This window comes from Euleptes europaea, chromosome 3, assembly GCF_029931775.1.
Source record: "Euleptes europaea isolate rEulEur1 chromosome 3, rEulEur1.hap1, whole genome shotgun sequence".
Classification (NCBI taxonomy): Eukaryota; Metazoa; Chordata; class Lepidosauria; order Squamata; family Sphaerodactylidae; genus Euleptes; species Euleptes europaea.
The window spans coordinates 41,297,431-41,325,362 of NC_079314.1; the positions used below are offsets into that span (position 1 = coordinate 41,297,431).

A 27,932-nucleotide genomic window follows, 5' to 3' on the forward strand; every position below is an offset into this window, starting at 1 on the left:
ATGGTTTTATTGATTTGTTCAGATATTGGTAAAGATCTGGATTCCAATTACTGTGAATCGTTTGATCTTACATAACAAAAGGAATGGTAATACACCTTAATAAGCATAGATATCTCCTCAATGGTCCTTAAGTATCAGGTAATGGCTCTGGCCAAGTGCCCATCAGGGCTTGGAATTGGGGAGCGCCACTCCTAGATGAAATCAGGGCCGTAACTAGGGGGAAGGAGGAGGGCAGCCACCTGTTATGTATATACATAGTTAGGCCGATATGCAGGGGGAAACTTAGGAGCTTGAGTCCCCGACGAAGGATCCTAATCCTGCACACGCCATTGGCCCAAGCCGGCATGCGCCATTGGCCCTAAGCCAGCACGTGCCATTGGCGACCCGGGGTTGTTCCCCCCTATCACGATCAGGAGGGAAGTGGCCGCAGGCGGCCAGGGGGGCATATAAGCGGGGCCGGTTTACACAGTTCTCTAGTTCTGTTCTGTACTTCAATAAATGCGTTGTTGTTGGAACTCCATCTCGACCTCGTGTGTCCTCCCCACGGGGACATAATACCGCCACTCTGTGTCATGCAGAGTGGGTGGCAGAACTGCCTCTCCTATCCCACACAGAGGACCTACAGGAGAGGCAGCTCTGCCGCCCGCTCTGCATGACACAGTGGTGGCGGCTGCCCTCCTTGCCCCCCCCAGTTACAGTCCTGGATGCCAATTATAATTTGGTCTCTAATAAGTGAATCTACAAGTTCTACAAAAGGTCCGTCTTAACAGTCTAAGATCTGTGAGGGCAATCTGGCTGTGACATCTGTCACCCCATTGAGCACCAGGGTTGATTCGGCTGATCTGGCTGGCTAGGCGGGTGTCCCCTACCTCCCTCACTGCTCCATGTGCGTCCCTCCCAAAGCTGCGCACTCAGTGGAAGAGGACGACCATCCCAGATAGAAAGAGATCTGTAATGAAGGATTCAGAAGGATCCCTGCCTTCTGTGATCTCATATGAAACTGCTATCTCTCAAAGGTTTAATTTAGTTTAGGGGTGCAATATTCTTGAAGTTTCTGTAACACAGCCTCATAAATAGCTTGCTATTCTTTACTAAATTGCAAACTATTAAATAAATCCAGTGCCTCTGACCCCTCGATATTTTGTTCATCAGCTTTCTGTGTAGCTCCATTTACTGTAGGGTTGCCAGGTCCCTCTTGCCACCGGTGGGAGGTTTTTGGGGTGGAGCCTGAAGAAGGCAGGGTTTGGGGAGGGGAGGGACTTCAATGCCATAGAATCCAATTGTCAAAGTGGCCATTTTCTCCAGGTGAACTGATCTCTATCGGCTGGAGGTCAGTTGTAATAGCAGGAGATCTCCAGCTACTACCTGGAGGTTGGCAACCCTAATTTGCTGTCATAAAGAGGTTAAACTCTTGTTTGAATCTTTTCCAACATTCTGCTGCATTTCTGGAAAGAGTAAGGGGTGGTAGAGTTCTGAGCTGCTCCATCTTTTCCTTGTTTGTTCTGTTTCCTACCGTTACTTCCATCTTTACTCGTTCCTCAGAGCAGGTACTGCAATTTGCAACCAGCCATTTCTGGTACCACGTCACATTCTTTATGAATAACTTTCAGGATCCAGGATGCAGTATAACATGAGCTTTGTTAACTATTTACATAACTTAGAAATCAGTATTAGAAGAAGCAGAATTAACATGTTGCTGCAGCTGTGACTCTGCTCATCTGCCCCAACCCTCTACAACAGAGGTGTTGAACTCAATGATTACAAGGGTCACTTGGTTGGGCCGGGCCACACCTCACCAGCCAAGATCAAGAGTGGAGGCGGGTGGCTGCCTCGGCTGGCTCGTGGGTTGGATAAGAGCTCTCAAGAGGTGGGATCTGGCCCACGGGCCTTATGTTTGACACCCGTTCTAGGATCTATATCATGTTAAGTACCACCCACTTAAACGCATAGTATCCTCACACCCTCTACCTTTATCTATTATTCCTGCTACATTGAACAATACTACACTGGAAAAATAAGAGCTAGATAGCTCCTGCAGATCCCATCAGACACGGAGGAAAGTGCACAAATCCAGCCAAATTTCACATGATCGGGCCTACCAAATACCAGGATTAGTATGGTCTGTCCCTTTCTAATCTTATGCTGAGTGTCAGTGATCATTCTGGGTGCTGTTATTAAGATAAATTCTCTTAATTCCTCATTAGCCAATTTCTCCCTGAAATCCAAAAATCCATTTCTTTCTCTCTTTTTAGGAATTTGGGGTTTGATTCTAATCATTTCTGTTTTGATCAAAGAGAAATTCAAAGAGAGGAAGGACAGGAAAGGAGGTCTTGCAAATTTCACAGTTTTGCTCTGTTGGTGCTCCGAGGCAGGCAGTGTCTCCTCGAACCTTCCTGTCTTACTGCTAGAGCACCACCCTGTGGTGTGTAACATAAAGCAACTGCGAGAGCTGAAGTTACACAAGGGTGAGTTGATTTCTCTTCAAAGAGAAATGAAAGAGAAACTCCTCTTTTAACAAAAGAAAAAGTGGGTGGCTGTATCTCAAAAAAGAAAGTTTAGAAAAAAGAAATTCCTCTCCCTGTAACAATAATAATCCTGGGTTTATTCAAATTAAAATGCTTCATCAAAATGGCAGTAACTTTACTAACTTTACTTTGAAACGTGGTGTTGGAGGAGAGTGTTACGGATACCATCGACAGCCACAAAAACATATCAGTGGGTTATAGATCAAATCGAGGCTGAACTGTCCCTAGAAGCTAAAATGACTAAACTGAGGCTATCGTACTTTAGTCACATTATGAGAAGACAAGAGTCACTGGAAAAACCAATCATGCTAGGAAAAGCTGAAGGCAGCAGGAAAAGAGGAAGGCCCAACAAGAGATGGATTGACTCTGTAAAGGAAGCCACAGCCCTCAGTTTGCAAGATCTGAGCAAGGCTGTTAAGGCTAGGGTGTTTTGGAGAACATCATTGATTCATAGGGTCGCCATGACTCGGAAGCAACTTGATGGCGCTTAACACACACACAACTTTACTAAAGTGTCCATTTGGTCATGTGGATATTAGATAATCTCCTTCCTCTGGGATATTGTCCTGCTTGTTTCACCCATCATGTCAGGGATGTGAACAGAAATGTCCGTCATTTCCAGTTTGCTTTGTTCTTTAATTTTTGATGGCTTTATTTTAGCTATTATAGCTGCTGTTACTGTGAGCAGTCTGTAAATATGTATTTTAGACATCTGTTCTGTGTCAAGGGGCTTCCCAAATGGGATCCAAGTTTCACACAAAAAAGCCAAGCATAGGAAAAAAGCCATATCCCTCACTATCCATTCATCTAAATCTGGGTATGTCTCTGCTTTCCATTGGGCTGCCTATACCACTCTTGCCACCATTACCATATACTTAAATAGTTCATTATGTGTTTTTGAAATATTGCTTGTTAAAATATTGAATAATATACTTTTTGAGTCCATCACAAACTTAATTTTAAAATTCTTTGGCATTTCATCATGTATCATTATCCAAAATTTCCTTGCTTTTTTACATGTCCACCACATATGATAAAATGATTTTAAAAATCTACATTATCACATTTGCAGCATTTCCCATTATAATCTTTGTTGGCTTCTGCTATATCTTTAGGCGTGATATACCATCTAAAAACATTTTATACCAGTTTCCTCTTAATACTTGACATTCAGTTAACTTTATTTCTTTAGTCCAAAGATTCTCCCATTTACTCATGTGTATACTTTCTCCAAAGTTTTGAATCCATTTTGTCATATGGTCTTTAACTTGCTGTGTTTTGATATCATATTGTAATAACAGTCTATAAATTTTCCCTAGTAGATGTATTAAATCTCCCATGATTAATTGTTCAAAAGCCATCTTCTTCCTTAAATATCCACTTTCTTTTTTTTATTATCTCTCAATTTTACAACCATTTGATGATATAACAACCACGAGATATTCTCTCCTTCTCCTTTGATTGTTTCCCAAGTTTTAATATTCCCTTGTTTATCCATCATGTTCTCATAAGTTATATAGCCCATTTTCAACCATGTGTTACTATCACTATCATAATAAGCATACATAAGGAGACATCAGTGGTGAAATTATTCTGTTTCTACACTGGAACCATATTCTTAGCAAACCATCTCTCACAACATGTCTTCCATCTTGTGTTTGTATTGTTCTTAATGACTTCTTATTCCATAGATAAAGATGGGTGTCACTGGAATCTTTCATGTTAGGAGGAGCACCTTGGCTGAGCCAAAGCACTTGTCATCATGATCAAAAAGCTTTCCATGCTTGAGGGGATCCATTTCCCACAGCTTGTCATTCTGAAGCTATAATACAATTAGACTAGAGCACTCATACTGTTTCACCTCTGTATTCTCTAAAGGGCCCCAAACTGCATTTTCTGGATCCTACATAAGCAGCAGATAGGAGTTGGTTGTGGAACCAAGATTGGGGGTGTGAGGCAGAGAAAGGACACAAGACAATGGAGGCTTAATGACAATAGAAAGACTGTGTAGATTCTCGTTTTTTTCCTCTGGTTTCAATGAGAAACACATTTCTAATTATACCTTCCCACCCACCCCCAAAAAATCAGATGAAATTCTTAGGGCCGTCTCCCTCACCCTAGTGATCCTTCTGGCAGAGAAGCCATTACAATTCTCTCTTGCACATCTAGCATGGGCAAATGTGAGTGGTGTGGATTTGTCCTCCTCTCCCAAAAGAGTGCCACATAGGGTGCTGCTTGTTTTTAAAACAAAAACAGAACATGTTGCCCCCTCTTGTGCCTTACTTGGCTGTATTCTGGGGCTTGAAGCTTGGCTGACTCCCAGTACCAGAGCCTGGCTAGGAAGAAGATGATTCCAGCATCACAATAAAAAGCATCACTATTAAAAGCATTTCTGTCCTGCTCTTCCATCCATTCCAGGGTGAATGACAATAAACACACACTTCCACACTTTAAATGTTTCACATCATGATACAATGTCAGCCATGGTGCTCAGCTGTGCATGTACACTAACAGCAGTGAAAGAGCCACCGTTTATTTCGTAAAGAGTGCTAAACATAAGCACAAGCGATAACATTACTGTAGTGGTATGTAAAATGCTTTGTTACAAACTATTTTAGTTGCACCTGGCTTTAGTACATTTGCTCGGGGAGGATTTACCAGACCCATCCCTGCCCGGTGTCCCCGAAGCCTTCTGCTCCTGTGTGGCTACCCGCAGACATTGAGTATAATTAACTTACATGGAATGTTACAATCTGCAGCAAGGCTCTCTGTAAATCAGTGGTGCAGTTGGCCACAAAGATTGCACTACATTATCATCAGCTGAAGATGGACGAGGGCACCCAAACTGCCTGCTGGAAGGAGAACACAAGCCTATAAATGCTCAGTTCCATATCAGACAGGAAGGTCAGAATGAGCTGCCCAGTGAGCAATTTGCTATCCAGAGTGGCTCCTTCGCTTAAAATCCCTGAGAAAATTGGAAACAACCTAACCTTAGCATGGCCCACCCGTTCCTCTGCCCACTGCAGGACAAAGCAATAACAACAACAACAATAACAATACCAACCAACAATAATAAATTTTATTTGTACCCTGCCTTCCCTCGACAAAGCCAGGCTCAGGGCAGCTAAAATCATAAAACACAATATATCAGACAACCACAAGACAATAATGTAAAATCACGACCCAGCTAACAATCTCCTTCTGATGGCACCTAAATGCTCCACATCAGGGAGGATGTTTTAACAGGTGGCCATATGTATGTCCACTATAGATGTCCTCTGTTGGGGGGGAGGCTAGGGTTGCCAGCCTCCAGGTACTAGCTGGAGATCTCCTCCTAGTACAACTGCTCTCCAGCCGATAGAGATCAGTTCACCTGGAGAAAATAGCTGCTTTGGCAATTGGACTCTTTGGCATTGAAGTCCTTCCCCAAACCCTGCCCTCCTCAGGCTCCACCACCAAAGCCAGTGGCAAATAGGGACCTGGCAACCCTGGAGGGGGAGACAGAAGATGGAGACAGAAAGACATGGGGACAGGAATCCCGCAAGGGAAAGGAAAACAACTGGGACAGAATTAAAGGAAAAGGTCAAAAGGAAGGGAAAGGAATTAGGGAAAGAGGGAGGAAGGAGGGAAGAGAGGCTGGCTCTTAGGATATTCCCATTGCTGCCCTCAACCATAAGCAAGAGTCCTGCTCACTACAGCAAAGGTGGACAACAGCACTCAGCAGAGGGGGAGGGGGAGCAGAAGAATCCTGAAATATTTTACCTCTCATTACCATTGTAATTTCAAACATATCCAACCATATCTCAAACATATCCAACCCATATCCAACTACTTTGCACAATGGTGGCTGGCCTGCAGAATTCCCTGCCCCATGATGTGGTGATGTCCATTGCTCAGATGGACTTACAAGGGTGTTGGACAAATTTATGGAGGACAGGCTATCAGCCTGGTAGCCAAACGGGATCAGAGGCAGATCACACAGAGCAGTCCACAGGCAAGGACTGTTGCTAGCAGGCCCTGTGTATGAGCTTCCATGTCTGGTCATTGTTGAAAACTGAATGTTGAAATAGATGGATGATTGGTCTGAGCCGACAGATCTACTCTTAAGTTACAAGCAGGCAGGGGAATCTACATTTCCTGTTAAAGTGGTCTTCTCTGATCATTCTGTGTTTAGTGTAACCAGTATAAAGAGGAAACATCAAGAGGCCTTTACTGCTCAACTACCTCCAACACTCATGTTTGCAGCAAAAATGCTTGGAGTTCTTCCAGCTGAGCATCATAATACCTCACCAGAATTAAGAGTTGCTGCTGAAATGTTATCCCACAGAGAAATTTGATCCAAGTGGAGGGTCATCCTTAGGTAAAACCTTTCAAAGGTTCAGAGAGAAATTTGAAGAATTTAGCTAAAACTAGAGAGGTTTCAAACATCTGCTTATGCCCTGGCTGTCACCAGAATTTGATCTAATTGTAATTCAAAGCCGATGGATGGATGGATGGATGGATGGATGGATGGATGGATGGATGGATCGATGGATCGATGGATCGATGGATCGATGGATCGATGGATCGATAGTTTATTTTCGGCCCTTAGCCAGATAAAACAAGATAAAAACAAGAAACATAGACTAATATATTCTTACAAGCAAAGAATTATAGTCCAAGTCTTATAACATTTAAAAAGAAAATTACAACCGAGACACATCTGTCAATTTCGCTAAGAGGCTGTTCTATGGCGTCGAATTTTCATTGCTGCCATGCAAAATTTCGCGACCTGAAGAGTGATTGAAGGATTATCCCTCTGTAAGAGCATCTCAACCCCTTCTCCTGCCCTGTCAGGTCCCATTCTCGATAAGAGGGGCTCAATAAACTTCGAACGGGGTAATGTATAAAAATTGCAGTTCAGGAGGGCATGCTTAATAGTTTCTAAGTCCCCTGATTTGCAGGGGCAGAATCTCTCCTCCCAGGGTATCTTCTTAAATTTCCCCTCTAGCATAGCAGAAGGTAAGGCTGCACATCTGGCCAGGGTAAAGGCCCTTCTATAATTATTTATCTCTAAATAGTGGAGATAGGCTGCTGGTGCTAGGATGTATTTAGAATGGAGGGATGCCATGAATAGAGGCGCCCTTGCTAAATCTGCTCGTCTCTCAATGTCTTTAATCCTTTGGGACATAATTAACTTAGCTTGTTCCCACCCTAACTGGAGTAGTGCTAGGGGTGTAAAACCCAAGTTATTTAATTTGTCTTCTATGGCTATCAACCATTTTGACCTAAAGGTGTCACAAAGGATCAGTGGGAGAAGACCCTTAGGGTTGAAGTTAATTTTTAGCCAGAGATAAAGTGAGGACAGGACAGTCCTTGCCTCCACCTTCACCATGCCAGTTTCCAAACGGATCAAAGCGTTTGGAACACATCTTGGCAATTGTAGGGTAGCTCTAAGGAACTTGGATTGCACACACTCAATGGGAGTAAGACAAGAGGGTGGAGAATCGAGTTGTGTTCCATATAGCATTTGTGCTACGGTTTTCACCTGATAAAGTTTAAGTGCTGCTGGAATATAATGTGCCCCTTTGGTCTGGAGGAAATTGATTATTAATCGAGCTGATCTTTCCCCCAGATTGGCTACATGGGTATTATGGGCCAACTTGGAACCAGATGCCTGGATTGTCGTTCCAAGATATTTATATTGGATTACCTGTTCCAGCATGTGGCCATTGATGCACCACATCCTCTATTTAGGGCATCTACCAAAGGCCATGACTTTTGATTTATCGTAGTTAATGATCAAGCGTTCCTTCTCGCAAAACGTTGCCACTCTCATAAGTGCCCTCCTTAGACCGACTGGGGTTCTTGAAAAAATTACCGCAGCATCGGCATAGAGCAGTATATGAATATGCCTGTCCGCCAGCTTAGGGGGGTGCAAATCCGGTGTGCTCAATGAACTAACTAGATTGTTTATGTAGTAGGCAAAAAGCTGGGGGGGGCGAGAAGACAACCCTGCCTAACTCCTCTGTAGGTGTTTATGGGGACAGTAAGATGTCCTCTCAGTGCTGTAAGTTCGTGTAGGGCTCGCAGCAACATCAGGAGCCTTTTGTCTATGTTTGTGGCTTCAAGCTTGTCCCAAAGTAAGGGTCTGGAGATCGAATCAAATGCTGCCCTGAAATCAATGAATACCGCATATAAAGAGGATTTTTCCTTATTAGAGTATTTCTCTGCTAGATGTTGGAAGACAAGGCAGTGCTCTATTGTTGCTCTCCCTTCCCTAAACCTGCCTGTTCTATTGCCAAAATGTCCTCTTGGGTGAGCCAGAGGGTTAATTTGTCTAGCAGGTGTCTTGAGTATAATTTGCTAACAACACTCAGGAGACTAATAGGCCTATAGTTGGACGGGTGCTTTCTACTTCCTTTTTTATAAAATGGGATAACTATTGCCAGCCCCCAATCTTTAGGGATTCTTCCAGTAGAGTCTATGTAGGTAAACAATGCTGATAAAAAGGGGGCCCACCAATCTATATTCTCCTTAAGCAACTCCTTAAGCTTAATGGGGCAAAGCTCCTGGATACTATCATATCCAGGAGCTTTGCCCCATTTTAGTTGGTTAATAAGGGATTTGACCTCATTTGCCGAGACCGGCGGCCAGGAGGGAGTCTTTGACGGGTCAGGGCTAAAGGGGGCCAGAGGATGCACGTCGTCATAAAGACTCTGAAAAAATATGACCCACCTATCCGCGGCCACATGTGAATCTAGAGGAGAATTCTCTTTAAAGTTACTTTCAATAACTACCCTCCAAAATAGGGATGTATTTTTGGCCTTGGCAGCATTAATCAATACTCTCCAAGATTCCTTACAGTGCCCCTTTTTCTTTTGATGGATTAAAAGTTTGTATGTCTTTTTAGCCAGGAGGAGGGATTGCTGTGCGATCTTGATATGGCTACCCTGAGCTTTGATGAACTTACAATAGGCTTGTTTAAGAGCTATTTTTGCTTCAAAACAGTCCTTGTCAAACCAGGGCTTGGAATTAATCACTGGCCTCTTTTGTTGCTGGCATGGGCTAAAAAGTAAAGGTCTTACTCTGAATGAAACCCCTGTAGATTGTTAAAGGGTTCTGGTCTGGGGCTGGGTTTAAATAAGCTGTGCAATATGAGTGAACCTCTTCTGTTGACAGATGCTCCTTCAATTTAGATTGCAGCTCATTTGACCATCTTAAACACTTGCCCATTACGTTAAGCTCTGATGTAACTGTGGGGAAAAGAGCGCTAAGGTGGGCGTCCCCTAGGGGTAAAATAGCCTGTAGACATAGGGGGAAATGGTCTCCCTCTATATAAGGGAGAATTTGGAAGTGCTTAACCATTAGCAATATTTGCGAGCACACCAGCATATAGTCGAGGGTACTGGCACGAGAGTCTGCCATATACATATATACCCCAGGATGGTCACCTTCCGAGGAACCATTTAGAATGTATAGGTGTGACTTGAAAGCAAATTTTGCCAAACACATTCCAGCAAAGTTTGACTGTTGGTTTTTAGAGACTCAACTGTAGAGGAAGTTTCTTAAATCATCCCCCTGGTCTGTGAGATCTGTTTAGCTTTCAAAGACCCATTATCGGGGCCCAATCGGGCATTAAAGTCTCCTGTCAGCAAATGTTTTGCCTCTGGGTGATCAACAGCCAATGCTGTAATATAGCTTTACTAGTAATGTCTAGTAAATCCCAATTTCCCTTAATAGCTGATTTCCTAGCTATGGGGGGGGAAAGAAACATTAACAATAATCATGCTAAAACCCTGCCAGATCAGGAGTATTGCCATTGCCAGGTTCTGTAGGGGGGAAAGTTACATACACTTGGCCTTGATGGCTGTTGATACCAGTATCCCCAACCCACCCTTTAGCCTTCCCCTCCCTTTCCCAGGTACAGCATCTACTTTGAAAGAATAGAAACCATCCAATACTAATTCATCTGCTGAGCAAGTCTCCTGAAGTGCTACACAGTCAAATTTCCGGCATAGCAAAGGAATGTCCATTCTACAGGAGAGACAGCGTGCCCAACCGGCCACATTCCACGAAAAAATTTCTATGGGGCTAGAATGGCTCTGGGTGTTGTGTCCTCTGGGTAGTCAACTGGCTTCAGTTGTCAGTGCTGAAGATCCACTGCCAACCTCCTGACTATATTCAGGGGCACTGTTAATGATGTCAGCTTTGAGCTGGGTATGAGGTTGATCTAGGGAGAAGTCCAGAATTTGTACGTCAAAGCCAATGGATGTAGGCGTGTCTCCTCCTCAGACAAAATATCTTAACATTTCTAGGGGTTTCCAGAGTTTCTTCCAGACTAACAAACTTTGGGGGAGTGTGGGGTGCCTACTCATAATGCTATATGTGGAAAATATAGCAGGGAGTGTCAGTAAAGTTCCTCCTATAGCCCACTTCTCCCTTGAAAGCTCCTTCCCCCTCCTGAGGCAGCAGCAGCAAACCCTTGGCTGGTGTTGCTGGCCTCCTGCCAGGCACTCCCTGCCTCTTTGCCCCTGGCTCAGATAGTAGCAATTAGCCATCTCATTGCAGCCCATTTTGTCTCCCACCAGACAGGCAGCTCCCACTTCTGCTCTTGGAGCCCAGGGTTTTTATTTGGCTGCCTCCTGCTTTTTGGTGCTAGCACCTGGGGGGCAAACTCATTAAGCAAATTAATACACACCCAATGACACCCAAGCAGACCTCAGGGGACTGGGCACGTGCAAGAGATTTTAGCAACTGGCTAATTGTTTCCAGGGGATCTGCAGGTAGACTTTTCAAAGGTGGTAATGGAGAGCCTGCTGTGTTGATGCCAGAATTAAGGCTGTATGGAATCTTCACTCCAATCAGCATGTTTACTTAGGAGTAAGTTCCACTGACTTTCTTCCCAGTAATCATGCAGATTTGCCTCCTTTTGGTCTCCCAGGTGGGAGGTGATCTCTTTCATTCTGGTCTGATGCTAAACCAGCTTCATTAACAGCCACTTGGCCTGATAGCAAACAAGAATTACCTTGGGGCACCCAAGCAGGAAAGCTTTTCCAGACTAAAGACAGCTTGCAATTTAGGCCACTGATGTATCACAAATGACTAACACCGGATTATTGACTAGTAATATGGTTGCCAGCTCCAGGTTGGGAAATTTCCTGCAGATTTGGGGTGGATCCTGGGGTTGGTAGGTTTGGGGACAAGAGATCCTTCTGCTGTGCAAGAAGTTTAGAAGTAACTCCAAATGCCTTTGGAGAGTTCCATTTGCAGGGCTGTTTCTCCCAGGATGCTTTAAAGATACCTGTGGACAATTCAGAGGCAGCTGGTAAATTTTCACAGTTTGACAAAATAGAAGTTTAAGGGCAAATCCACACTCAGATTTATACCAATGTAGCTATCCTGGCATTTCCAAGGAACCCTGGCAATAGTAGTTTTGCAAGGCCCTCGTTGCAGAGTGTGATTGCCAAGAGCAGTTATACTGAAAGCCTGTGTGGTGTAGTGGTTAGTGCATCAGACTAGGATTATGGAGACCCAGGTTCCAATACTCAATCTGCCATGGAAGCTCACTGGGTGACCTTGGGCCAGTCACATACTATAAAACTAACCTACTTCACTCAGGGATAGGGTTACCAGGTAATTCATGGTCTGTGGTTTTGTATTAGCAGAGCTTCTCCACCTTCTGCTTCCGATTATGTAATCTATTTGATTACAGCATTGGCCATCTGGTGATGTCCAAATATACAGTCATCTGTTTGGTTGCCTTAAACGTGTTCACAATAAACTTGTTGTCTTCATGGAATTCTATGAGTCACTCTCCTGCGTCATTTCATCCTCCTGGCCCAAATTTTCTGACAATATTTTATTCTATTTTGTTTCCTACTTTTGCATTCCGGTCACCTATGATTATCAGCACATCTTGTTTAGGTGTATGGTCAATTTCTTTCTGGACTTCATCCCCAGTAGTAAGTGACTATCTTTGGCTGTTATGGAGGCAAAATTAAGTCCTGCCTTTGGGCTAGAGTGGGGACAAAACCCAGCCATTCCTACCTCCAGCAACACCCTAGAAACCCTCATATGGACAGCCCCTACCTCAAAATCATAATCATAATCTTGCAGTTTTGTTTCTGTGCAGGAAATCAGTAATGTGTGAAGCTTCCCTGAATCAGTTTTCCTTTCCATTTGAATACTGGTATGCCTTGTGTTGCATTGGTCTTCTCAGTTATATGCTGTGTTTTATTCTGTATCTTCATACATTATCATTTAGGCTGACGGGCTCTATGGTTCACCCTATGTCACTTGTGACTTGATGGCACATGCACACACACAAATAGCTTTTTGCTAATCTGTGCTGTTCTGCATTATCAACTCAAATAAATAGCCCCTAGCTCTGTGATTTAGAGCAAGCCTCATCTCCCTGACAATGGAAAGCATATGAAAGGGGTTGTTCCTGTTTTCATTCATGTTTATCTTCTCAGTAGGTTAAAGAGCACATTCTCGGAGACACAGATTTTCTGACATCTATAAAAACTGCAGTCCAAACAAGAACACCACCCACCATCCTCACAGAGGAACAAAAATCATTTTGCATGCCAAGAAATGCAATGAAAAGCACTCTCTGCTAATAAACCCCCAAATCCAGCTGCCAGGTCTGCATAGTTAAGAAAGTGCTTTCTATCAGTTGTGCCCCAGAAGTGGTGATATTCTAGTAGATTTCCTGCCTACTGTTAGTTTTCATACGTTATGAGTTTTAATAAAAATACAGTATTTACTCAAATGCAAGACTAGGATTTTTCCAGGTTATGCCATCAAAATAAATAGGGAGTCATCTTAAATTTGCATGCAAATTCCAGTTATTTCCAATACTAAAAAACTTTTTTTGTGTATAACATCGGGGGGGGGGGGGGTTGTTGTCTTATGTTCAGGGTCATCTTCCTTTTGAGTAAATACACTAATACATGTGATGATATAAATCACTGAATTGCTGCAATGGATCTGATTATAAGGAAAAACTCTCCTTGTATTCATAATGCCTTAATCTGATTATCCAGATCTCATTATCCATCAAATTACACAAGTGCCTTAATATCTAAACATTTGATTAATGCCAGGTACTCTGAACAAAAAACAGACCACACAGTAACAGGGTGGCCCACATAACTTGACTAAATGCCCATTATATTTTGTAAAGTATTTCCTGCACACAACTAAAAGAGATGTCAGAGAGTAGCCTTCTCCCTGACATACTTGTTTTCTAGGTGATGGTACATTCAAACATGCCTCCTCCCACCTGAATGAGCTACTTTACTATTTGTTCTTTGGACTCTGCTTTACCCTCTCCCTGCTGTTGCCAACCGCCTGGAGCAGTATCTCAGAGACCCTGCAAGTGGAGACCTGAGCATTGGCAGCTAGCCAGCACAGTGTCTGGGTTTTGACATGGGGAGTTAGCTCTGAGGGGAAAAAAGAGTTCTCAAAAACCAGGGAGCGGGAAGTCATCTTAGGTGTATTGAGTGCTCCTTAAGTAAGGTTGAGGAGAATTAGTCTCTAGAGTCCTGAGTAATCCCAGTCCAGATTAGGTGTTAAACTGGTGAAGAGTGTTATGTAGTTCTTTACTCCAGAAACGGAAACTGGAGTGTTTTAAAGTAAACGCAAGTGAAATCTAAACAAGAAACTGACAAACAAAAACGAACCTCTCCATGAAAACAAAGATCTTGCATCCTGAAGTGAATTTAGCCATACCATCTAGAAGAACCCAACCATTCTTGTGTAAATATATGTTATTATGAAGTGCCTGCCCTGACCTGGATGGCCCAGGCTAGCCTGATCTCGTCAGATCTCAGAAGCTAAGCAGGGTCAGCCCTGGTTAGTATTTGGAGGGGAGACCACCAAGGAAGTCCAGGGTTGCTGTGCAGAGGAAGGCACTGGCAAGCCACCTCTGTTATTGGTTCTTGTAGGTTATCCGGGCTGTGTAACCGTGGTCTTGGAATTTTCTTTCCTAAAATATGGAACGCTTCACGAATTTGCGTGTCATCCTTGCGCAAATTCGTGAAGCGTTCCATATTTTAGGAAAGAAAATTCCAAGACCACGGTTACACAGCCCGGATAACCTACAAGAACCAATGAACTCTGACCGTGAAAGCCTTCGACCACCTCTGTTAGTCTCTTGCCATGAAACCCCCCCAAAAAAGGGGTCGCCATAAGTCAGCTGCGACTTGACTGCACTTTACACACACACACACACATGAAGTCCCTACTCTGTGTTTGTTTGTTTACCTGCCTAAACCCTCATCCTACCCTTCTGTTATAAATAAATTCCTGTTGTTTTGAACTTTTACCACAAGCCTCTGTGTGCCATCAAATTTCTGACAGACCCAATCCCCCTGAAAAATCCAAGTCTCCCTTCCATCCTTCACAGTCCTCTACTGGCTAGAAGCATTTGCCTAGCCAAACCTTAAGTACTAGGTGCTTATGACAGCCATCACTGAGATGGGAGATAATTAAGAGCAATTTATCTTTCTCCTGTTTCCTGTCCTTTTACCAAGGAGAAATTTCTTGGAATGAATGTGGGGGTTTTGCAGCCCCCAAAACACTCCTTAGTATGATGTAGCCCACAGTGGAGGGTATGTTTCCACAAGAGATATTTTTGACATCCTTGTTGCTAATTAAACCTCACCATAAAGAAGTGGAGCTGCAGATTATTTGGCATGTAGCAAGACTCTCACCCTGATTTGAGGTTCTGTGCACATTTAAACATATGGTCAATTGTAACCAAGGGTTCTACGAGAAAAAATAATGCAGCAAGCATGCCTGGAAAGCATCAGGAGGAATAATCACATCAGATACAGTTTTATTGAGCTAAGTAAAGGCAGATGATGAGATGTTCCAACAGCAATCTGCTCATTTCAACCAGCTGGCTCAGTAAGCCACTATAAAATGGGAAAGAGGAAAAAGTATCAACAAAGAATTTTGAAAATACAAAAATGTGAGTGGCTTCAGACACAACATGAATGTGTGACAAACAGGAAGTGCAATCCCCTTAAGGTTCCTTATCCATTCAATCTCTCTCTTGTCTCAAATATAACTTGCACATCTCTACACACAGACTTGAAAATGTGAGATATACAAGGCACCCCCATCTGGGAGCTTCCATGGCTCTGAGGGATGGGGAAAGGCCTGTGTTGGACAAAGCCGAAGTGAACAGGCACATGATGAACATTCTTCCTGTTTCTTACTCTTCGATATCATCTTCAAAGCCACTTGAATTAGAATAATTCTAAAATGCAATTGTCTGAAATGAGATTATCTCCTGAAACCTTAGGGGCAACAGTGCTTACCATTTATAGGAAGATTTTGTGAAGTCTTCTTTACGCAATTACAAACATCACCACTGTATTTCCTAAATGTTCTGTATCTGAGAATAAAAGAAAAAGTGCAAAAATCCTATTGTTATGTCACAACCAATTTCTGTAGATTGTGTCTACTGAAGACGTGCGTATTATGGTGCTTCATTGGGCGTCATCTGGATGCAAGGTGACCATGGGGAAAGCCTGCATATGATAACCCCATGTTGGTGCTGAAGGCTAAATCATGCACAGTACAGTAGGTGCATCATTCACCACAACTTTGTGGCATGCATGATTTTTAGTCAGGTTTCCTGGATGCTCAATGGCCACATGAATAGTCTGGTGCTGGTGCATGACTAGAGCTCAAGCTGGCTGTTAAAGTTTCTTCTTTATATGTGAGTTGCTGGTCTTTTCTCACTAAAGCAAAATGTGCCCCATTTCTATATACAGAGTAGTCTGTTGAGTGAAAACGGGCATCCTTCTGAGGCTAACTAATCATGCAAAGGAAATTAACACTCAAATCTTTTAAATTCCATGTAACATTTAATTTGCTCTCAAAAGGCATAATGAAATCAACCCCATGTATGTATGTATAAAATTCCAATCACAGGTAGTTAGCTCCTCAATTTCCTTCTTCTTCCTTTACCTCCTACTTTTTTTTTTAAAGGAAGTTCATGATCACCTTCAAACCAAGTTAAAAGCTCTAGATGCTATTCAGGAAAAAAATGCTAGCCTGCAACAAGAAATTGATTCCCTGAAACGCGCATGTGGTTATATAAAAGGGTAAGTGCATAATCTACAGGATGTTCCCTTATACTTTTGATGTTGTTTCTTGTACCTTCTCAATTGATCTTGTACCAATACCATGGGAAGAGTACCTGAAAAAAAATAGCATAAACCAAGGCTGAAAATCTTGATTCAGTTTTGGTTTAAAGTGACTGGGGGGGGGGTGATAGAGAGCTTTAGGCTATTCCCTCTTCCAGGGTTGCCAACCTCCAGATGAGCTCTGGAGACCTCCTGGAATTACAGCTCATTTCCAAACTACAGAGAACTCTCTTGGAAGAAATGGCAGCTTTGGAGGGTGGACTCTGTGGCATTATACCCTGATGAGCTCCCTCCCCTCCTCACACCCCACCACCTCCAGGTTTTGTTCCCAAATCTCCAGAATCTCCCATCCTGGAGTTGGCAACTTTACTTCCAATGGCAGGCCCACAGAGGTTGTAACCCATATCAGGGTGGCCTCCCAGATACTCCTTGGCTTTTCAAAAACAGGAGTCTCATCAAGCCTCTTATGTGCTTATCATACTTGGCTCATGGACTGCATTCATTAGGAGTTGTGCAACCATGGCCTCGAGCAGCCCCACGTTTTCATCCTATCATTGGCTTCACTAAAGGCCACCTTGCACAAACCTGGCTTTGGCACAGAGTGTAGATTTCATGGGGATCAGCGGCCTCACCCAGTTCAGAATACGGTTGCCAGTAGGGTTGCCGGGTCCCTCTTGCCACCGTCGGGAAGTTTTTGGGGTGGAGCCTGAAGAAGGCAGGGTTTGGGGAGGGGAGGGACTTCAATGCCATAGAGTCCAATTGCCAAAGTGGCCATTTTCTCCAGGTGAACTGATCTCTATCGGCTGGAGATCAGTTGTAATAGCAGGAGATCTCCAGCTACTACCTGGAGGCTGGCAACCCTAGTTGCCAGCTCCAAGTTGGGAAATACCTGGAGAATTTTGGGATGGAGCCTGAGGATGGCAGGATTTCGGGAGGGGAGGGACTTCAATGCCATAGAGTCCAATTGCCAAAGTGGCCATTTTCTCCAGGTGAACTGATTTCTATTGGCTGGAGATCAGTTGTAATAGCAGGAGATCTCCAGCTAGTAGCTGGAGGTTGGCAACTCTAGTTCAGAATGATATACATAGTTGTCACAGTCACGATTTCCACATAAGACACACTACAGGTTTACCTAAAAGATTTAGTTGGTGACATTCTGACACAGAGTTAAGGCATGCTTGACCTGAAATAAAATCCAGCGTCTGAAGGGGCCCTAAAGCTATTTACATATTCTGTTTACCCGGAATGACAACCCTTCTTACGGGTTTATTGCAAAAGCCAAATGAAGAAGAAGAAGAAGAGTTGGTTTTTATATGCTGACTTTCTCTGCCACTTAAGGGAGAATCAAACCAGCTTACAATCACCTTCCCTTCCCCTCCCCACAACAGACACCCTGTGAGGTAGGTGAGGCTGAGAGAGAATGACTTGCCCAAAGTCACCCAGCTGGCTTTGTGTGTAGAAGTGGGGAAACAAATCCAGTTCACCAGATTAGCCTCCGCCGCTCACGTGGAGGAGTGGGGAATCAAACCCGGTTCTCCAGATCAGAGTCCACTACTCCTAACCACCTCTTAACCACTACACCACACTGGCATTCAACACTCCTAGTGAGATCTAGATTAGAATTTCCACTCCTGTATCTCTTTATCATGTACACAAAGAGCAAGAGTGTTATTTCTAGGACCAAGTCCTCCTCCCTCTGATGCAGAGTTCTCTAGAGAAATATAGCAGCTTATGAATGACCCATGATAGTAAACAAGGCACAAAAAAGTTGATACTTTTTGCCAATATAAATAAGGTTTGCTGTTCATGGTGTTCAGTCATTTATTAATACGTCACATACAAAAGAATAAAATCATCAACAGTTGGCTAAAATCCCATTGATATTAAAAGCAGAAATTTCAGATATAAAAATATAAGATACATAAATACAAGTATAAAATACATAAAATCCTAAGAGGGCGCTAGTATGTACACAAGTTATAGGGGATGTTATCCCAACAATTTGCGCCTAATTTTAGTTGGAGCAGCACAGAATTTAGCAGTATCTAAGGTAATCCTTTTTGATTGGATCTTTATTACAGTCAATGACCAGCACAAAAGGTAACCCTTGGATTTTCATCCAAGAGGAGCTTCCTTGCCCTCTCTGCCTGAGTTATCAGAGAGCTTGTTAATCCAGGGTCATATAGTGTTCATGGTATTTGACTCTATAGTAGAATGCTTTGGGGAGGGAAGGCGGCATGGTATAGCCCAGTGGTCGGCAAACTCATTAGTCAACAGAGCCAAATATCAACAGTACAACGATTGAGATTTCTTTTGAGAGCCAATAGATAAAGATGCTCCACCACCACCTTTAAAAAAGGCCTTCAAACTGACCACTGGTATAGCCCAGTCTCATCTGATCGCAGAGGCTAAGCAGGGCCAGTACTTGGAAGGGAGACCTCCAAGGAAGACTCCGCTGAGGAAGACAATAGCTAACCTCCTCACTTGCCTTGAAAGCTCCTTGCTGGGGTCACCATAAATCACCTGTGACTTAACGGCACTTTACACAAGCAAAAAGCTTTGGAAGGAGAACCCATAAGACAAGGCATGACGCTACTGAATTACTACTTATTGCAAAGTGAAGACACTTGCCTTTCCTCCTAGAGTTATCAGTTAAAACACAACAGCAATAATTCTGAGGAATTTTGTGCAAGGGTGAGCACGCATCTGAAAACCTACAGGGAAACAAACCATTGGGGGGGAGGAGGAATCTGAAGCAGGAATATGGCAAGTGGTTAGGGTTGCCAGCTCCTGGTTGGGGAATACCTGGAGATTTTTGGGGTGGAGCCTGAGTAGGTCGGGGTTTGGGGAAGGGAGGAACTTCAATGCCATAGAGTCTAATTGCCAAAGCAGCCATTCTCTCCAGGTGAACTGATCTCTGTTGGCTGGAGATCTGTTGTAATAGCGGGAGATCTCCAGCTAGTACCTGGAGGTTGGCAACACTACAAGTTGTTACCCTTCCCCATGCTGCTGAGGTACTCCAAATTGCACTCTCCAAAGTGGCTCTTCAAGGGAAAACAGATGGTTGGTCCTCTGTATGCATAAGATGTCACTTGGCCCCAAGAGTGCACCTAGAATATTCTGCAATGCATAGGAAGCCTAAGGCCAACCAGGCAGGGGGTTTTCCACTGACCAACTAATTTAGGAAAGATTTCCTGAGAATAGGCATGTTGAAAACTACTATTGTAAAATGACGGGCACGTGGCAGAGATATCCTAAACAGGATATCCTATCTTGTTATTCATCAGAGCTGATCCCTGTCAAGAACGGACACACCCCTGTTAGATAAGATCCACCCAACAAAACTTGCATGGTGATCTGGTAGCCTCACACTGGGACCTCTGCTAGGGTTGCCAACCTCAAGGTAGTAGCAGGAGATCTCCTGCTATTCCAACTGATCTCCAGCAGATAGTGATCAGTTCACCTGGAGAAAATAGCCGCTTTGGCAATTGGACTCTATGGCATTGAAGTCCCTCCCCTCCCTAAACCCCATCCTCCTCAGGCTCCACCCCAAAAACCTCCTGCCAGTGGTGAAGAGGGACCTGGCAACCCTAACCTCTGCCATTCTGACCTTCAGGCTGCCCCAGTGCTCTTGCCTCTTTGTGTGCTATATCTAGAGGCCAGGATTTTAAAATGGCGGGTCCGGATTTCCTTTCCCTGTATCATTTTTAGCACCCATTTATTTAATTAAGAATGTCAGACTAGGATGTGAGACACCCAAATTTGAGTCCTCCCTCTGCCATGGAAACTTCTTTGGGTGACCTTGGGCCAGTCAGAGATTTTCACAGTGTTGCTGTGAGGATGATAAGGAAGAGAGGAGAAAGATGTAAACCACTTTGGGTTTCCCATGGGCATAAAGGTGGGGTATTCATGAAGGAATAAACATTGAAAACATTCCCATTCTGTCTCTCTCTCAAAGGACTTTTACTGAGGAGTATTAAGCCAAGTTTGTAGTTATTGGGCAGATCATACTAGCAGGCAGGTTTACACGTCAGCTGGATTCATTTGCGCAGCAATAAAACAGGTCCTTTTTTTATGTGCAAATATTCCATTTTATCTGATGTGTGGCTCATAGACCTGTATAGGACTGCATGATATGGTATACTAAATCCAAATTTTGCACCAAAGAAATTGATATCCAGGAATCAACAGTGCACGATAAGCAAGTTTGCATAAATAGCTCAACTTATTTTATTGCCAAGAAAAAAAATCGTATCCAATAACCATTCTTTTAAATGGTTGTTGGACAAGAGAAGAATGGAGACACCAAATAATACGAAGTAGGCAGATGGCTAGGGAAGGCCCAGAAGCTTGAACCTCCACCCCCATCCCCGGAAGACTCCAGAGGACAGCCAGGCACCCTGTCAAAAATATTTCCTACTTCTACCTACCTGCTGCGACCCCATCCATCTTGCCAGAAAAATAGCATCCCTTCATGAATTACAGCAAATTAATTGTCAGTCACAATAGATTAATGTCTGAGCTTGAATTAATACATTTTAGAGACCTGCAAGTGTTGGTTTTTTTTTTTTTTAAGTCTCTCTCAACTTCCAGCTCCACAAGCAGGAGCCAGGGATGTCTTGGGAGAGGTGAAGCACTTCAGCCAGCTAACCTCAGGGAAGCCGGACATATGAATAGCTCCCCTAGCAAGGAACAAGAGGGGGAAACAATCTGGCTTCCCCATGGAAGGGTCTTTGCCACCTCTCTGATCTTTCCAATGAATCTGCTTCTGCTTTGCCCCTAGCCAATGGCAACCTTCTCCTCTCCCTTACCGATTTCAACATATCCAGCCCCCAGCCCCAGCTATTTTCATGTGCCTGGCATTACCTCCTGGCCCCACGCCACTGGCAAGGCCCAGACTAAGCCCCTACAGCACTGCTGGAGGGCTGCCAAGCCTCTGGTGAGGGCAGGGCTTCCCCCACCCCCAGGTCCCCCAGGCCCTGTTGCCTGCTGCTGCTTGGAGTGGTGGCACAGGTTTTTTTAAAAAACACCAGAAACTCTATGGTAAACTCTAGGGTTTCTGGTGATTCCAAGAGCTATGCTTTGTCACTTCCAGTAAGTACATAAGGCTACACAAGGCTGCCTTTTTTACTGCACACCCCTCCCCAAACTCTTCTGCTGATCTAGGGTTGCCAGGTCCCTCTTCGCCATCGGTGGGAGATTTTTGGGGCAGAGCCTGAGGAGGGCGAGGCTTGGGGAGGGACTTCAATGCCATAGAGTCCAATTGCCAAAGCGGCCATTTCCTCCAGGTGAACTGATCTCTATCGGCTGGAGATCAGTTGTGATAGCAGGAGATCTCCAGCTATTACCTGGAGGTTAGCAGCCCTATCCTGATCACTGCCTGACAACCCTACCAGTGAAGGGGGTTGGTTTGGACCTGGCTGGGAATGGCGTGGGATGTTCCTTGCTTGGGGCAACAACAGTTTAAGGTTCCTTCCACCAGAGGAAAGAGCCTCCCCCTAGTGAAATGGATCCACGGGATCAAATCCAATTGTTGTTCCTTCCTGGCGTCCATTTCTTTTCTCCCCCCCCCTTCTCTTCCCAGGTGAAATAGGTTTTCAAGCATTTTGAGGACCTGTAAAACATGCTGAACCAGAGACCAAGAATGGGATAGCAAATACAGCTCCATACACATGTAAACATGACTGTCAGCATTCGCTTACCTGTGACACGTGGAAATTGTTACGCATTTAGGGGCCTCCACAACATTAATCAGGGATTGGCATCATTCATGTTTGAATGTCAACATACACCAAAGTTTGGACATTCACTCTAACGTACGTAGCCACAGCACAGGTTGTGTTACCATTCCTCACTGAGGCGTCTGAGAAAAAGTGCCTGTCTTTGGCCATACAATGGACATTTGTTAACTGGGTTTACAAACTCTTTTCCAATTCCAGGTATGCACAGGAGTGTAACTGCAGAGATGCTAGATATTGGCAGCCCAAGAATCTGATTTGTTATGATGTTTTTTCATTCATGTTTTTGTTGCTGTGGGGGGGGGGAATCAAAATGCCCCTACCAAGAAACCACTTATCTGGGACTGTCAGTAAATGTAATTTCACCACATTATTTTTTAATGTCCATGCAGAACAGAGGCAACGCACTGCCGACTGTCCCTTACTCTACTCCAGTTGCAGCAGAACTCAGAACCGAAACCAACCATCACATCAAAGCCTTTGGAGAAAGTATTCTATTCACGGTTCATGGAATCCCAGTCTGTAGCCAGCCTGTCCCCTGGAGAATTATCATCCAGAGTCAACAGATTACCTGAAATATCACTTTCTGCACTAGATAAAATTTTAGGTAAGCTGGAGGTAGCTCAAGGGAGCTTAATAAACATTCGTTTTTCCAGAGTACTGGAAAGCCTTTCAGAAGACTGCCCTTACAAGAAAACTTTCCACTAAAATAAGGAAAGACAAGGTTATATATAAAACTGGGCTCTGAGATGTCATGTGAGCGAACATTAAAAAGCTACCAGGGAGCCAGTGACTTTGCTATCTGGATTGTGAAGACCTGGGTTCAAATTCCCACCCAGGAAGCTCACTTGGGTGCCCTTGGGCCAATCACTGCATCTCAGCCTCACCTACTTCACTGGGTTAGAATAAAACAGAGGTGGAGAAATCCAAGCACGTGATGTCACCCTGAGCTCTTTAGAGGAATATTTTGGGAGGAAGCAAAGAATGGAGGGAGAGGAACTCTGTAGCTATTAATGTTTGCTCCTGCGGTAAGAACCAAGACTACATAAGACATAATCAGGATGTATGGGTGGGTGTTTATAGTTAACTACATGCATTCAGGACCAGATATATTACCCAGCCTTTTTCTGAGGGTAAAATTACACCACACACCAGGAGCTCTGAGTTCGCAGATCCCAAACATTTTAGACAGAAGATACTCAAGGACCTCATTAAGATCTGGGCTGCTTTCCAGACTTGAAATAGCCTGATGGAGCTGCTCTCACAAGGACCCTGTATATTGCGTTGCCCCATTGGGCAATCTAACCCAGTATGCAACAGCAGTGAAAAAGGCAAACTCCATGCTAGGAATTTTAGGACAGCATATGCTGTCATGTGTTATGAATGTAACCAGTTGTCCTATCTCAAAATGTGACCTTTGACTACAACTGATAGGTAGGCACATTTTCTATGCAGAACAATATCTCTGAAAGAAAATTGTAATGTATGAAGTGGTTAGGAGCCCCGTGGCGCAGAGTGGTAAGCTGCAGTACTGCAGTCCAAGCTCTGCTCACGACCTGAGTTCGATCCTGACGGAAGTTGGTTTCAGGTAGCCGGCTCAAGGTTGACTCAGCCTTCCATCCTTCCGAGGTCAGTGAAATGAGTACCCAGCTTGCTGGGGGTAAAGGGAAGATGACTGGGGAAGGCACTGGCAAACCACCCCATAAACGAAGTCTGCCTAGTAGACGTCAGGATGTGATGTCACCCCATGGGTCAGGAAAGACTCCGTGCTTGCACAGGGGACCTTTACCTTTATGAAGTGGTTCCTAGAAGAACCAACTTCAGTACTTAATCTGAGGCAATACTTTAAACTGAATTGTGGAAAGCAGGACTTGACCCTGGAAACGGTATCTTACATGTCGTACAGTGGCTGCTATTTTTTTCCCCTTCACTGCATACTACATATGCATGTTGTTTGATAAAGAATCAAGTAAAAATTTGTCCTAATGGTTACTAGAGCAAGTTTTTTAGAATCTTAAAGGGGACTGGAGGGAGTAATGGAGTAGGGTGGTCAAAGGCTGCAATGTAAGCTCCGTATTGCTATGGCCTTGGGCCAGTCCTGGAGGAGCCACCATACCAAGTAAATTTGGACTTCTGGGTCACCATATCAAAAAGGTTGTGAACCAGTGTCTTAGATAGTCATGATGGATAGCCGAGTTAGTCTGTTTGTAGCAGTAGAAAAGAGCAAGAGTCTAGTAGTACCTTGAAGATTACAAAAATTTCTGGCAGGGTATGAGCTTTCGTGAATCACAGCTCACTTCTTCAGATACCCTCTGAGGATACTATCTGAAGAAGTTAGATAGCCAGTAACTGCCGCCACAACCAGTTCTCTGCGGCTCTCTTCAGGATGTTGTCTCTTACCAAAAAAAAAAAAAACCTTTTTCTGACCAGAACAAATGCCCCAACTCTCCAAGGTCTAGATGCAGTCTCTGATTATGAGAGAACTGCTGGGAAAAAAAATGAAGAGTCTGATTATTATGGGATATTAGCACAATCATTCTGTAGGTGGAAGAAGACTCAATAGATTTGTTACCAGCTCTTGGCTGATGCAACACTCTCGAGCCACCCAGCAATTTCATGGTAACAGCTATTCCACTGATGGCCCAATTTATTATGGTTTAACTACTGAAGGTAATTCCAGCAAGGTAATAAATCTACATGACACTAGCAAAATATTCACTTTGCCAGCTGGGTCTCATTTTATAGCCACAGTTGTCTTGGGGAGCACCATTTTGCATTAATGATGTAACAAAACAAAACAAAAGTTTGATTATGCAAACTCATTTCCATCAAAGGTTCTGAATATTATACCTGTGTTTTTTTCCAGTAATTTCTTAAATTTCTCCACTGTTTTACTCTTTTGCTTAACAGCTCCCAGCTGCAGCTATATGCTACAAAATCGATGCACTGTGTGGCCCATCTCTTCCAGCCTCGAAACCAATATACCCAGTCAGGAAAGCATCCCATATTTCTTTATGAAGGGCAGGGAAACCCCCTCCTTGCTCAGCCTCATAGAGAAAGCAGAAGAGAAGCTGGCTCGCACAGAACACTTCAGTTCCTCAGCATGCAGGTATGGCTATGCCATGAGGGGAGCACCCCATCAGAGGCTTGCGTAATTCTATCCATCTGCTTCTGCTCAAGGTGCCATGCAGAGAAAATTCCTGAATAACAGCTGGAGAAGGCCAGCACAGCCAGGTCTGGATGAGGAATTCCCCCAGGCATCTGACTGGCTGCTGTTGGAAACAGAAAGCTAGGCTAGGTGGACCTGAAAGGCAGGTCCTAGGCCGAGAGCTACCGTGGTGTAGTGGTTAAGAGCAGTGGACTCTAATCTGGAGAACCGGGTTTGATTCCCCATTCCTCCACGTGAGTGGGTGGACACTAATCTGGTGAACTGGATTTGTTTCCCCACTCCTACACATGAAGCCAGCTGGGTGATCTTGGGCTAGTCACACTCTCTCAGTCCCGCCTACCTCACAGGGTGTCTGTTGTGGGGAAGTGAAGGGAAGGTGATTGTAAGTCGGTTTGATCCTTAAGTGATGGAGAAAGTTGTCCTATAAAAACCAAGTCTTCTTCCTCTTCTTCTTCTTCTTCTTCTTCTTCTTCTTCTTCCCCTTCTTCTTCTTCTTCTTCTTCTTCTTCTTCTTGTTACCTTCAACTATTGTGTGCCCTGATCAATGGCCGGTAATCCAAAGAATCACACATCTAGTTCATTGTACCAGAGGGAGCTTCAGGCTTCTGTTTTTCAAACAGATCTCCCTCCTCTAGCATGGTGTAGTGTCTAAGAGCAGTGGATTCTAATCTGGACTCTCATCGCGAGAACCTGTGTTTGTTTTCCCGCTCCTCCACATGAACAGCAGACTTTAATCCCGCTCCTCCACATGAACAGCAGACTTTAATCTGGTGAACCGGGTTGGTCTCCCCACTCCTACACTTAAAGCCTGCTGGGTGACCCTGGGCTAATGACAATTCTCTCAGAACTCTCTCAGCTCCAACTACCTCACAAGGTGTCTGTTGTGGGGAGAGGAAGGGCAGATGTTTGTAAGCTGGTTTGAGACTCCTTAAAGGTAGAGAAAATCAGGGTATACTAAACAACTCTTCTTCTTCTTCTCCCAAACCAAGACATAATTAAAGGGAATTTTGAAAGCAACTTGTAATTGGGTAGTGTTATGGACTGAGGGACATGATAATGTGATGAACTCCAAGCAACACAGGAGGAACCCACACTGATTCCACCCAATATCTATGGCAATCTTACTTCTTCATTACTTTGAATCAGATATACACATCACATTCAGACTTCTTTGCTTCTCTACAGCTCTCACCTTCTTTTCCCTACATCATGTTTGAGATTTTCCCCACCTCGCCCTTCTTATGTCCAAAGTAACCTGTAGAGCCGTGAACCTCGGATACCTTGCCTCCCAACACACACCTTTTCTCTCTCTACACCCCATGCAAGGTTTTTCACACTGCCACATCAATTCCACTTTTCTCACCACACAAAACTCTTCCTGCTTAGCAGAGGAAATATTTTTAAACATTCTGTGATGTCATAGCAGTCCAGTGAGTAGCTAAAGGTGGTGGTGGGAGATCATGCAGGTGAATGGTAACCCAGAGGGTGGTGAACCAGCTCTGCCCCCCTCAGCTCTGCCCTAATGGAAGGACTACTGGGTGTTTTAAGCCAAAAGCTGATAACTGAAAATTATAGATGAGCAGCAACAAATCTTAAAGATAGGAAGTTTTAGAGGACATTGATTCATAGAGTTGCCATGAGTTGGAAGCAACTTGATGGTACTTAACACACACATAACACAGAGCTCCAAATCTAGGACAATTCGAGAAATAATGTGTGCCGTCCTCTAAGGCAGGATCCTGCCATGCATCAAATCATATCCATATAAAAGTTCTTGCCTAATCAAGGTAAAAGCTGGCATGTAATTGGTATGTATGTTAGAATACCAAGAAGTGGGAGCAGCTTGCAGGCAAAATGAAGTTTGCCGGCAGGACTATTATGAGCAGGTCATGAAGCTAGTATCTCCATCTACATTCTTCTTCCCTTGTCTTTTGCGCTGGATTAAAAAAAAAAGATTCTAGGTCCCATCCTAGTTTTTGGCAGGCACCAAGCCAATTTCACACTTGGCGGGTAGTACCTTTTCCTCCAGCCTGCCTTTCTTAGCTCCAGTTTTAGACCTGCTCTGTGTACTCACCAGAGTTGGCCCAGGGGCTTAGTGACCGCCAAGCAGCAAAAGTGCTGAATTAGTGTGGCTCGTGAGCCAATAACATCCCCTTTCCCGTGTGGCCATCCCGTGAATGAACTGGCATTTTTTGATAGGGCTGCAACTTTGAGAAATGTTTCCTCTCGTCTGTCAGCCGGAGGAAAGAGTGTTTTGCTGGTCTCACAGTCGTCGGTTGCCTGGAGGAAACCAGATCTCACTGTGCCATCCCTGAGGAATTATTCCCTTACAGTCCTCTGATCAGCCAGTTAA

The 27,932-nt window shown here is 44.0% G+C and overlaps 1 protein-coding gene across 1 annotated transcript in view; it reads left to right on the forward strand.

Moving 5' to 3' along the window:
- The window catches only part of LMNTD1 (lamin tail domain containing 1), an 87,002-nt gene that overhangs the window by 29,302 nt on the left and 29,768 nt on the right, over positions 1-27,932 (forward strand). The window contains exons 4-6 of the mRNA XM_056846467.1: positions 16,515-16,629; positions 22,793-23,017; positions 25,321-25,519. Of these exons, the coding sequence (XP_056702445.1) occupies positions 16,515-16,629; positions 22,793-23,017; positions 25,321-25,519 (539 nt within the window). The remainder of the gene's footprint in view (positions 1-16,514; positions 16,630-22,792; positions 23,018-25,320; positions 25,520-27,932) is intronic.